Source organism: Coregonus clupeaformis, chromosome 14 (genome assembly GCF_020615455.1).
Source record: "Coregonus clupeaformis isolate EN_2021a chromosome 14, ASM2061545v1, whole genome shotgun sequence".
NCBI lineage: Eukaryota > Metazoa > Chordata > Actinopteri > Salmoniformes > Salmonidae > Coregonus > Coregonus clupeaformis.
The window spans coordinates 35,118,360-35,131,936 of NC_059205.1; the positions used below are offsets into that span (position 1 = coordinate 35,118,360).

Here is a 13,577-nt window from a genome sequence, read left to right on the forward strand (position 1 = left end):
GTAATCAGATTGGATTATAAATAACCTAGCTTTGGCAGCTAGAAGTTAGTAACTAGTCCTTCCTAACTGGCAGGGATAAGACAGAAGTGTTGGGTGCTGCTGACTCATAACCATAAGGCACACTCATAAAGCAGAAGCTAGGCTACCAAGAACAGGGGTAACAAGCCCCCTACCTTCATCCCTTCTCCAGCTCTGCAGTATTTTCTCTCCTCTAAGCAGGGAATCACAGAGACAGAATATAGACAGAATAGAGAGAGAGAGAGAGAGAGAGGGAGAGAGAGAGAGAGAGAGAGAGAGAGAGAGAGAGAGAGAGAGAGAGAGAGAGAGAGAGAGAGAGAGAGAGATGTTTTTGAGATGTATTTGGCGGGGAAACGGTTAAAGACATAAAGACATACAGTGCCTCAGCCCTGACCTCTTGGCCTCCTAGGTATCCCTTTGCGCAGAATTCTTATTCCCCACCAAACTGACAAAGTGTTTTTAATCTTTTCTTTCTCTCTCTCCTGGAGGTTGGGGAAACAAAAATCAATAGCTGCTGGCAGGCGATTTAGCAGCAGGGTGAATTACAGGCCTGGGCCGCACTGCAGCCATAGCATCGGTGCATCAGGAAGGCCTTGGAACCAGGAACCTTGGGAGAGGCGTTGGAGACACGGAGGTTGCAGGGTCACATTGGGTCTGTGGTCTGAGGAGCATGGTATTTACTGCCCAGCCTCTCCGAGACGAAAAATAACACACAGAGAGAGAGTAGAAGACCGGGAGGGAGGGAGAGAGAGGGGGAGAAGAAAGAGGGCTCTTATCTCGGGTATCTTTTCTCTGTGTCACAGTCCATTGGTTTAGTATTTTCTCTCATTTTCAGAGGCTGAAAGTGAACAAGAAGGCATCATAGACAAAAAAACCTGAGGAGAGAATACTACCGTAAGCAACCATTATACAAACCATACATGTAATGAAAATTACATTGTCACAATATATACATAAGGTACGTCAAAACTAGTCTGGCACAAGATTTGGTTCTGGATTCCAAGATAAGTCAAAACAAACACAAACAGGAACTGCAGGGCTAAGTTCAGCTGTGTTTAGATGCTTAGTTGTCACTTTATGAAACGTCATCAGTGTATGTACTGCCAGGTATGGTGTCAAACGAAATAAAATAAAATGTAATTCTCCCAACAGGGAAATTATTCATTAGTGTTTGATGATTTAGAACCTGGCAGTGCTTGGCTTTGCAATCAATATGCGTGCAGTCACCTTTCAATACTTGATTTCTTGTATAATTAGCTTATGTGCACCAGCGGTTCTATTGTGAGCAGGGCCTAGTTATGGAGAGTCCTTCTATTTCTGACATCACTGTTAGACTGTTAAATGAAAAAGAAAGATTAAAACAGTAGGCAATTAAAAAAGTAATGTTACAATTCATGAAAGTGCAAAATCAATATGATATTTTTAGCTTCATAGTCAAAGAACCTAGGATTGAAAGTTTAACCTTCAGTGATACCATGCAGCACACATGGCTGTTTCTCTCCCTCCACCATCTAGCCTCAAACTGAAATGATAACAGTATCAGTGAATGGCAGATTTGAGTAAATGTCTTAAAAAACCAACTATGTGTATCAAAGCTTACTAAATTGTGCCTTTCTGTGAACAAGTGCTGATGGGGAGTTTGTTTCGGGAAAGCTGTTTTAAAAATGTGTCAGATCACTCAATTATCACAACTCTAGACAGCTGGCAGGCAAACAATTAGGAATGTGAGGATGATAATGAACTAAATTCTTAATTGTTTTGTTTTTAAAGTAAGCAGAAAAATTCTGACTAGGGCACGGCCAGATGTACCCTTGTTGACTCTTCTGATGCTCTTAGTCTGATGCTCTTATGTCAGAATCAGTTAGTAAGTTGAGGATCTTTTCCCAGACACCTATGACCCTTTCCTCAAACGGAACCCACTGCAATCAATTTAAATGTGCTAGTGATTCTTCCTTTTCCCAACACCCCTTCCCTATGTTATCTTTCTTCCTTTTTGATGCACCTCTGTGCTAATCTCAATTAAACCCAAAACACAACAAATTATCCTAAACTGCTCCAAAACCCCTGCAGAAGGGCACTTGTCTGTCTCTGCGCTGGTTGGTATTTGCATATTATAGTATTTTCTGGTGGAAAATGAGCTGTAGAAATTAATTCAGGATTAATTGGTGCCTTCATCTCGTTAGGACAATCTAATTTAGGGGATGATGGAATTGTTTAGACTCCCTTTTGCATAATTGGATTGCACTGAATGGCTTGTCATTAGAGTCTTTTTAGCGTCGTCTGTGGGCCCTCTCTCTTCCTGGCACCAGAGTCATAAAGAGCGATCATGTGTTACGCCAGTGTTTTGCTAACCCCTGGAACACATCACCATGATGATGTAGCAATAGACGAGCATGTGGCAAACAGTGCAACAGTGATTAACTCTTTTTTAAGTTCATTAGTATAAAGCTAACAGCATGCCATTGAGGAGCTCTCACATAATATAAAGACATTAGCATGTGGCTAACAACAGAGCAATGATCGACCGTTAGGGGAAGCCATTAGCATGTAGTCAAAGCTGCGTTCATGCACTCTGTTGTTTCGTAATGACAGATTGACAGTTTTATATGACTTTCATTGGATGAGATGACACCTTGTCATTCTGCCAATCCTAAATCAACAACAAGTCAAGTGCACTACACTTTTTATGATATATTTGTAATTTTTAAAAAACACAATACAACAACACGTGGATACAATGCATTTTTTAAAAAAGTTTAGAAACGTATTTAAATGTTGATCCTCTTGTTAACAAAATATATAATTATTCAGTGAACAAGACATTTAAAATGGAAAACGAATGGAGTTGAGTCAGTTTGGAAAAGTCAGCATGGCTTGAGCGGAGGGCGCATCGATGATACAGTAAAGCCAGGGAGAAAGTCAGTCTGTCACACAAGCCAGGAGCTCTTCATCAGGGCCCATCGCTTTGTCCGACATTCCCAGATCCTCCATAGTAGCCGCTCCTACGTAGGTAGCTGATCCTCCATTACCGACAGTGTAGCACCCACCTGGGTGATGCTTCGGCTGCAGTAAAGCACCAGAAAATCATCCACACATCAGCAGTGGTCAGGAACAGTCCCTCTGCCTCTCTGACATCTCAGACACTGCAGGTTCCACCTGCCAACAGGGAGGTGAAACAAAAAAGCCAGAGCTGCTTCTGCATTATTTAAATATTACAAAAAAACATTTTTACAAATTTTTACAAAATGTTCAGGAGCTCTCTTCCTAGGCGACCTCATGGCACTTTGACTTACTTTTAATCCTTTCAATCTTAGCAAAATACCTAAAAGTATTTGTGATGGTTAGTTTTGTCTTACTGTATGCTGATTGAAAATCAAAAGAGGAAGTGACATGTATGAGTTCATGTAACTCTCACATAACACCTATTTTAAAGTCCTGTTAGGTTGGTTGCGTGTTAGATTTAGAATTTATTTTAAAATTGCTTTATTGATCTTTAAAGCACTACGTGGCCTTGCAGCCAAATACATGTCTGATATGCTTTGAAGATATGTGCCCTCGGTTGTCCCTCAGATGCTCTGGCACTGGTCTTTTAGTTGTTCCAAAGGTCAGAACCGAAACATTTGGTGAGGCTACCTTCAGCCACTATGGTACTGGCCTTTCGAACAGCCTGCAGGAGGATCTGAGGGCCTCAGAAACTGTAGACATTTTAAAGAAAAATCTTATGACACACCTTTTTAGCCATGCTTTTACTTATAATAATAATATGCCATTTAGCTGATGCTTTTATCCAAAGCGACTTACAGTCATGCATGCATACATTTTTGTGTATGGGTGGTCCCGGGGATCGAACCCACTACCTTGGCGTTACAAGCGCCGTGCTCTACCAGCTGAGCTACAGAGGACCACTACTTAAGGTGATTTTAGTCATACTATCTGTTTGATTTATTTTATTCCATTCTATATATACAGTGAGGGAAAAAAGTATTTGATCCCCTGCTTTTGTACGTTTGCCCACTGACAAAGAAATGATCAGTCTATAATTTTAATGGTAGGTTTATTTGAACAGTGAGAGACAGAATAACAACAACAAAATCCAGAAAAACGCATGTCAAAAATGTTATAAATTGATTTGCATTTTAATGAGGGAAATAAGTATTTGACCCCCTCTCAATCAGAAAGATTTCTGGCTCCACGGTGTCTTTTATACAGGTAACGAGCTGAGATTAGGAGCACACTCTTAAAGGGAGTGCTCCTAATCTCAGTTTGTTACCTGTATAAAAGACACCTGTCCACAGAAGCAATCAATCCGATTCCAAACTCTCCACCATGGCCAAGACCAAAGAGCTCTCCAAGGATGTCAGGGACAAGATTGTAGACCTACACAAGGCTGGAATGGGCTACAAGACCATCGCCAAGCAGCTTGGTGAGAAGGTGACAACAGTTGGTGTGATTATTCGCAAATGGAAGAAACAAAAGAACTGTCAATCTCCCTCGGCCTGGGGCTCCATGCAAGATCTCACCTCGTGGAGTTGCAATGATCATGGGAACGGTGAGGAATCAGCCCAGAACTACACGGGAGGATCTTGTCAATGATCTCAAGGCAGCTGGGACCATAGTCACCAAGAAAACAATTGGTAACATACTATGCCGTGAAGGACTGAAATCCTGCAGCGCCCGCAAGGTCCCCCTGCTCAAGAAAGCACATATACAGGCCCGTCTGAAGTTTGCCAATGAACATCTGAATGATTCAGAGGAGAACTGGGTGAAAGTGTTGTGGTCAGATGAGCAAAATCGAGCTCTTTGGCATCAACTCAACTCGCTGTGTTTGGAGGAGGAGGAATGCTGCCTATGACCCCAAGAACACCATCCCCACCGTCAAACATGGAGGTGGAAACATGCTTTGGGGGTGTTTTTCTGCTAAGGGGACAGGACAACTTCACCGCATCAAAGGGACGATGGACGGGGCCATGTACCGTCAAATCTTGGGTGAGAACCTCCTTCACTCAGCCAGGGCATTGAAAATGGGTTGTGGATGGGTATTCCAGCATGACAATGTCCCAAAACACACGGCTAAGGTAACAAAGGAGTGGCTCAAGAGTGGCCTAGTCAGTCTCCAGACCTTAATCCCATAGAAAATCTGTGGAGGGAGCTGAAGGTTCGAGTTGCCAAACGTCAGCCTCAAAACCTTAATGACTTGGAGAAGATCTGCAAAGAGGAGTGGGACAAAATCCCTCCTGAGATGTGTGCAAACCTGGTGGCCAACTACAAGAAACGTCTGACCTCTGTGATTGCCAACAAGGGTTTTGCCACCAAGTACTAAGTCATGTTTTACAGAGGGGTCAAATACTTATTTCCCTCATTAAAATGTAAATCAATTTATAACATTTTTGACATAAGTTTTTCTGGATTTTTGTTGTTGTTATTCTGTCTCTCACTGTTCAAATAAACCTACCATTAAAATTATAGATTGATCATGTCTTTGTCAGTGGGCAAACTTACAAAATCAGCAGGGGATCAGATACTTTTTTCCCTCACTGTACATATGTTTTATTAGTCTCTCATGTCCACAGTTTTTTATTATTTATTATCTGGTTTCCACCAGTTCAACAGCGCTAATGTTACCAGGGAGACAAGATCACAACTTTCCCCGGTGTACAGTAGAGGAACGTAGGTATAAACTCTACTACAACAAAAGGTTGACCTCAGACATTATTATATTATATTATATTATATCATCATTATCACTTAGCCAGACGCAGGAGCAACTCTTTTTTTTTTGTGGCATTTTCAGAAATCTGACAGGCATACTTCACATATAGAAAAACAATATATTTCAATAAACAGACTGAGCAAACTTGTACAGACAAAGAATAAATAAAATAACATAATAATACAACATTTAAAAAGGAGTAGGTATATCTTTATTGTTCTGCACTATGATAACATCATCATTTTTCTCTAACACAAATTGTAAAGATATTATTCTGAGGCCACTCTTCTCCGGTAAACAACGCACAGTGAAATCTAATCTATGATGGTAATACTCAGGCTGTGCCCAGTTAATTGAGTTGATGTAGGCTTTGTGTGTCCCTAGAGGACCTCTGCATACAGTAAAGAGAGGGAGGAGATCAGTTAAGTCATATACAGTACATATAGGCTACTGTATGGGTCAGTTTTCTGGACACGTTTAAGCCTATAGACAAGATGTTATAGATACAGTATAGGACCAGGAGTTTTTCCTGAGCACATGACCGGACCAGAAAAAAACTATATTAATAAACTAGTGATAGTTCAAGGCTTGTGTTAAGACGGTAATATAATGCCAATATGGGCATGACATGATGACACCAAATTCAGTGGATGCTGTAAAATGCACTGTTGCTGTGCCATAAAACCTCTTCCCAGGTATAAAGAATAGGGCTCTTTGTAAAACTACCTTCTCTCCTTGCACCTACATGTTATATTTATAGTGCTTACTTATTGATCCAGTCAGCAAGCCTTCTCTTGACACAGTAAGTTCTCAATTTCTTACTGTTTCACATATAATACATTTTCAATGCACTTGTTTTCAGTGAGTTTCAAGCCACCCTGCTCCACATCAAATGCCATTTCCATTATTTGAATACTTGCAGTATTAAAACATTAACTATTCATGACTTTTGGGAAGGGAGGAAGGGACAGGCTGTCCTTAAGGGTGAGTGTCAGCCAGCGTTCGCTGCAGAGAGAATGCTCCTGGGAGAAGAACATTAGGAACCATCAGCCTGACAGACAAATCATTCTCTCATGTAAACATAAATATGAGAGTATGTTTCTAACAGCCATCACGGTATCTGTTGCTAGGCTACGTTGCATTAAGCAGCGTAGCTGTCCCTGTTCATTTGGCTCCTGGGATTTCAGGCTGTACCATATAACCTGCTGACTCTTAATATGACTCCCCTGATCATATGGCTGCTGGTTATAAGTATGGTGGCACCTCTGCTTCTAACATAATAGGTACCTACAGGGTAATGACCCCTAAATATGAATAATTGTTTCAAAAGAAAATTGGTTTTTCAAAGGTTATTTGACTTTAATGTCTCCACACCTGGTACTGAGGAGGACTGTATTTTCCTAGGTAGGATTGTGCACACACACACACACACACACACACACACACACACACACACACACACACACACACAAAAACAATATGATGCACAGAGCTCCATAAAGGTCATTCATTGCTGACAGAACAGTGATCCCAAAACGCCTCAACAAAAAATGCAATTATCTATTCTCACAAAGGAAGAAAGAAACCCATCTTGAACAAAAAAAGAGCCCCAAATGATGTCCAAAACCAGCACAATTGCAACAAGAAGTCTTCCCCAGATAATTATGTGAGGCATGGATGAGGAGAGAAAGATGGTGGAAGGTGGTGGTCACTGAGAAGAAAAGAGAGAGGTAAATTAGGAGAGGGAGAGAGGAGAGCCGCCAACAGCTGGTTTGAATAGATTGTGTGTGGGATGAATTAAAAAGTTGAACCTTTCCCGGACCGTATTCAGATGTCTGCCGCTGGGTGATTAATCATGGCCGTCAGGATCTGTAATCCTTTTCAATGGGAAACAAATGCTGCGGCCGGCTAGCAACTATTTGTCTGTTCCCTCAGCACCCAGGGCCTATAGGCTGCAAGGCAAACCTGTTACCTTTTTCACACTACTCAGCCAAACCAAGCAGAGTGGAACTGTATTGTGTCGGCCTGGTTACGCATCCACCATAGTTTCTGGAACTGTGCTGGAATGGAACTGTGCTGTGAAAGGAAAATAATCAAGCCAGCACAGTACAGTTCAGGTTGGCATGATAGTGTGAAAAGTGTATGTTTGCCTGCCTGGCCAGGACACAATACCTGAACCACAGAGGAGAAGACAGAGCCAGGGGAGGAGGGGCTGTGGACAGATACACTGTAATATGCTCCAAACAATGATGGGACTTACACACATTACTAACAGGCTCAATATCAACAAAACAGTTTAGCTCTGTGTCAGTGGTGTAGGCAGATATTGCCATGTGACTGGACCTGAATAAAAGTGACTGGGCCAACATTTTCCAGCAGAAATACAGCAGAAATACCCCAACATATTTAAGTGAAAATGTGTTCAATCACATTGCATCATGTAACACATAACACATGATAAATGTGACCAAGAAACACCACAAATTCCCCTTGGAAAACAAACCCGTTATTAGGCCTAGTGCTAAATAGGCAGCGCAACTACACAAGTTACAACCGCTTACAACAACACCGCTGACAAAACAGGCCGACTGTCCGAGTCCGACAGTAAACAAACATAATGAAATTCACCACTTCATAGGTGGCGTGTGAGGTTAATGTTTGGGGAACTAGCTCAGCCCCATCTAGAATTTTGTTCTTTTAGGAGGATCCGGGAAAGAATGTGCCTTTTATAAACACATTTCTACAACACTTTACATGTTTGAAGACATTCTCAGAATCATTAATAGGCTACTACAAAAATGACAGGGTAGGTTTAGGGTACTCAGCTGACACTGACAAAGAGAGATCAATAAAAGCGACCTCGTCTTGAATGTAACCATCTAATCTGGGCCTGCGAAAAGGGGAGACGCATTGTACAATATGACGTCCATCTTGACTGGAGGAGGAAATTATTGTCCTAAACTTTCCAATGGCACCGACTCACCCAATAATAAAGACGGGGGATATGGCCAACGCTCTCCGATAGTGCCAAGAGACTAGTCCTGGTGTAGCCTACAAAAAAAAATCAACTACACTACACTTCACGCTTAAATAATTTGAAAGGATAATTCGGAATATATGTGACTTTTGTGAAATTTTGCAATAGGTCTACGGCTATTTGATTCTCATTGACAGCCGCAACTCCACAATCAGCTATTTCATATTTGCCGCGCGCGCAGCCCAAATTGCGAACTTCCCGACTGTAGGCTATATGCTTGTGATTTGCCATATGATTGAGATATAACCAATTAGATCCCAGGACCTTCCTATTTCATTTTCAACATTTCACAACAAATCATTTCTTTCATTTATTTATATTGTTTATATATTTTAAACCAGCCTGATTGGGTAGCCGTGGCTTCGCTTCTGCTCTGTGTTTTGGTTTTGTGTATCCATTGTGTCCTTTGATCAATAGGGCTAATCAAGCCACACACATGACTATAAAGAGTAAAATCTAAATTCTATCTGTATGTGCTTTTGTAGCTGTTTCTTATTAAAACAATTCAAGTTCATGAATGAAGTCAACATGTGTGACCAGACCAGATGAAAGTGTATTCTTTCCTTCTCCTCCTTCCCCCCTTCTCTCAGTTCTACTGGTATCACTCTGCACCTTTGGGTACTTTGAGTCAGTGAACTTCATGTCACGTTTCAACATTGTGGTAAAGAGCTGATTTAGTTTTAGAAAGACAGTGAGAAAGTCAAGAGCCAGCAACATCAGGAGCCCGGGAGGAGAAAGTGTGTCATCAGCATAAAAATAGAAGCCTGCTAACGAATTCCTAATCATATCTCCCATTTCCTCAAGGGGCTGCACTAAGGAGGTTAGAACACCGGGTCTTAGATGAGAATTTGTGGCACATTAGCCTCAGATATTATTTCTTGCCATTTTAAAGGGCTTTCAGTATTATTGATTGTTAAATCCACGCACCATCGTCTCCCTAAACTACAATACATGGCTTTTCTCGGCAAGAATTAGATTCGCATTTCATTGCAGGAAAATGGTAAAAGCATATAATGGAGGAGAAGCATTCTCCATTATTTCTGATGGAAAACGTGTAGAGCTACATGACAGGAATACTTTGCTCTGCCTCTGTCAATTAATCACTTGAAAATAATCTTAAAGCATTACAATTACATTTATCTACATTCATGAATATAGGCCTATAGTGTTTACCACTGGCACAGATTTTTTTTTAAATAAGCTATTTTTTATGGGAAGTAAATTGCTTAATTAAAATGTTGACATTTTGTTGTCATTTGAAGGAAAGTGTCACAAATAACCTGATAGTATGACATACTTATTTATAAAGGCTTTCTTTTTATTCAATGAATAACTTAATTCAGTTGTACAGATTTTCAAGAGCCCTCCATAAGCCAATACTCCATGTGTAACGTAGCTAATAGCTACCCACACTACTTGACAAAAAGTATGTGGACACATGCTCGTCGAACATCTCATTCCAAAATCATGGGCATTAATATGGAGTTGGTCCCCCCTTTGCTGCTATAACAGCTTCCACTCTCCTGGGAAGGCTTTCCACTAGATGTTGGAACATTGCTGCGGAGACTTGCTTCCATTCAGCCACAAGAGCATTAGTGAGGTTGGGCACTGATGTTGGGCAATTAGGCCTGGCTCGCAGTCGGCGTTCCAATTCATCCCAAAGGTGTTCGATGGGGTTGAGGTCAGGGCTCTGTGCAGGCCAGTCAAGTTCTTCCACACCGATCTCGACAAACCATTTCTATATAGACCTTGCTTTGTGCACGGGGGCATTGTCATGCTGAAAGAGGAAAGGGCCTTACCCAAACTGTTGTCACAAAGATGGAAGCACAGAATAATCTATAATGTCATTGTATGCTGTAGCGTTAAGATTTCCCTTCAATGGAACTAAGGGACCTAGCCCGAACCATGAAAAACAGCCCCAGACCATTATTCCTAGTCCACCAAACTTTACAGTTGGCACACTGTCTCAGCCTCCAGTATCTATGCTGCAATAGTCTATGTGCCGGGGGGCTAGGGTCAGTCTGTTATATCTGGTGTTATTCTCCTGTCTTATTTGGTGTCCTGTGTGAATTTAAGTATGCTACCTCTAATTCTCTCTCTCTCTCCCTCCCATCCCGGAGGACCTGAGCCCTAGGACCATGCCTCAGGACTACCTGGCCTGATGACTCCTTGCTGTCCCCAGTCCACCTGGTCGTGCTGCTGCTCCAGTTTCCACTCTTCTGCCTGCGGCTATGAAACCCTGACCTGTTCACCGGACGTGCTACCTTGTCCCAGACCTGCTGTTTTCAACTCTCTCTCTCTACCGCACCTGCTATTTCAACCTCTAAATGCCCGGCTATGAAAAGCCAAGTGACATTTACTCCTGATGTACTGGCCTGTTTCAACCTCTACAACCACTGTGATTATTATTTGACCCTGCTAGTCATCTATGAACGTTCAAACATCTTGGAGAAATATCTGGCCTTAATGGCCCTTTACTGTTATAATCTCCATCGGGCACAGCCAGAAGGGGACTGGCCACCCCTCAGAGCCTGGTTCCTCTCTAGGTTTCTTCCTAGATTTCTGCCTTTCTAGGGAGTTTTTCCTAGCCACTGTGCTTCTACATCTGCATTGCTTGCTGTTTGGGGTTTTAGGCTGGGTTTCTGTATAGCACTTTGTGACATCTGCTGAGCACTTACAACAGTTGTCCGGGGCAGCTCTAGCAGGGCAGAAATTTGACGAACTGACTTGGAAAGGTGGCATCCTATGACGTTGAAAGTCACTGAGCTCTTCATTAAGGCCATTCTACTGCCAATGTCTATGGAGATTGCATGGCTGTGTGCTCGATATTTATACACCTGTCAGCAAAGGGTGTGACTGAAATAGCCAAATCCACCAATTTGAAGGGGTGTCCACATACTTTTGTATATATATAGTGTTTGTTTTCACACTGTTGTCACACAGTGTAATCACTTCCAAAAAAGTATTCAAAATCCTTTCTATTCAGCACTAGGCAAATGTCAGTGTGCCCGCTGCCTGCTGAGTGAAAGGACCCTTTGATACGTGGGTAAAGGTTGGGAGGGCAGTAATTTAGCTTGGGCACAGAACGTACTGTATGGCATGCTGGCAGACTGGGAAATGGGCAATGCAGATGCAGAGGTTCCCAAAGCTTTTGTGTTGCTGTGGCTTCTGTTGGACCATACGTCTCCAAAATGTTCCCCATTGGCTGTTCCACAGACAGGAACACATCAAACAGAGTCACAAAGCAGACAGGCAACTTCAATATAAATAGAATGGCAGGCACTGCTATCTCCCCATCTGACCCGACCCTGATATTCCCCCACCCTATTCCCAATATAGTGCCTTACTTTTAACCAGAGCCCTATGAGTTAATGGCAAACAGTGTCATTAAAAGGCTGTAGAGGCTAAGATGGGGCCTCAGAGACAAAGCTGCGCTGGGGGTGATCAAACACGAAGGCAACACCTTAGCAGTGGACAAACTAACACCAACACAATGGCATGCACTGATGGTTGCCTTGGAGATGGAGAAAAACAGAGCATAGCGCCAGTAAGGACAAAAGAGGAGAGGGTCAGAAACTGTGGGTGGCTGGCAACACAACAGGCTCTGTAAACTAGCCTGAGTTTACCCTCTGAGCCCAATACAAACATACTCTGTCTATACAAGTGATGACAGAAAATAACTGAAGACATTGAAATTCGTAGGGAGCAAATTCCACCAAAAGTTATTACCTCAAGGACACAACTACTGTCCTTCAATTACCAACAAGATAACCATATCATAATTTAGGATGTTGAGATGAAATACACAAAAAGGCCATTTGATGCTTGATACTGATGTGTTTGATTTACAAACCTGCACTAAAGAACCCTTTAAGAAGTTCTGCGCTATTGCCTAATTGTTTGGCATAGCACAACATAGATCCTATAAATTGCTGTTTATTGTTCTATATGTAATTCTAGGCATATCACTGACTGAATTGATGTCTCAACTGAGTATTTACAGTACCATTCCTTACAATACAACACATGCTGGATAAAGACGGAGTAATGCATACCAGGTTCTTATCTCATATAGTGAAGAAATGAAACATCTTTAAAGATCCAATGCAGATGTTTTTATCTCAATATCAAATCATTTCTTGGTAGCATATAGTACCTTTAGTGTTATTGTTTTCAATTAAAATGGTCAAAAATAAACAAAAATAGTTGATTATCAAAGACTGTCTGGGAGTGGTCTGAGTGGGGAGGGGAAAACTGAAAATTAGCTGTTATTGGCAGAGAAGTTTGGAACTCTCTTTCTTATTGGTTAATTAACCAATTTACTTCCTGATGATGTCACCAGCCAGGCCAAAACTCCATTCCACCAAAACAGGCTGAAATGTCAGGCATTCTTTTCAAACAGCTCTTAAACTAAAAGGGCATTATCATAATTTTCACAACTAAAAAAAAAAAAGTATATATAAAAAACAGGAAAATCACATTTTTGACTGCACCTGGCCTTTAAAATATCTAGTTGATGTATTTGAGTCAGCAGTGACCTAGAGGTTAGACCAAAACCATTATGTGAAGTTCACATCTTGCAAATCGTAAAAGTCCAAGATAATTATAGTCTATCTACAAATGTATCTATGTCACATTTGTCTAACTGTCTAATTAGAGCAGAAATAGCAAGCGGGGACGTTGATAATTAGATACTGATCCATATGGATGTGTGACGTGAGGAAGGAGAATCTCTGGTGTCGTAGTCTTGAACCAGCTGTTTCTCCCCCCCAGAGAAAGCTAACACGCTCTGAACTGATAGGCTACGGATGT

At 41.6% G+C, this 13,577-nt stretch overlaps 1 protein-coding gene across 1 annotated transcript in view; it reads right to left on the minus strand.

The window, feature by feature from the left end:
• Positions 1 to 370: 370 nt before the first annotated feature.
• The window catches only part of LOC121581314 (regulator of G-protein signaling protein-like), a 36,841-nt gene continuing 23,634 nt past the window's right edge, over positions 371 to 13,577 (minus strand). The window contains exon 20 of the mRNA XM_041896846.2: positions 371 to 3,174. Coding sequence (XP_041752780.2) covers positions 3,114 to 3,174 — 61 coding nt within the window. The 3' untranslated portion in view covers positions 371 to 3,113. The remainder of the gene's footprint in view (positions 3,175 to 13,577) is intronic.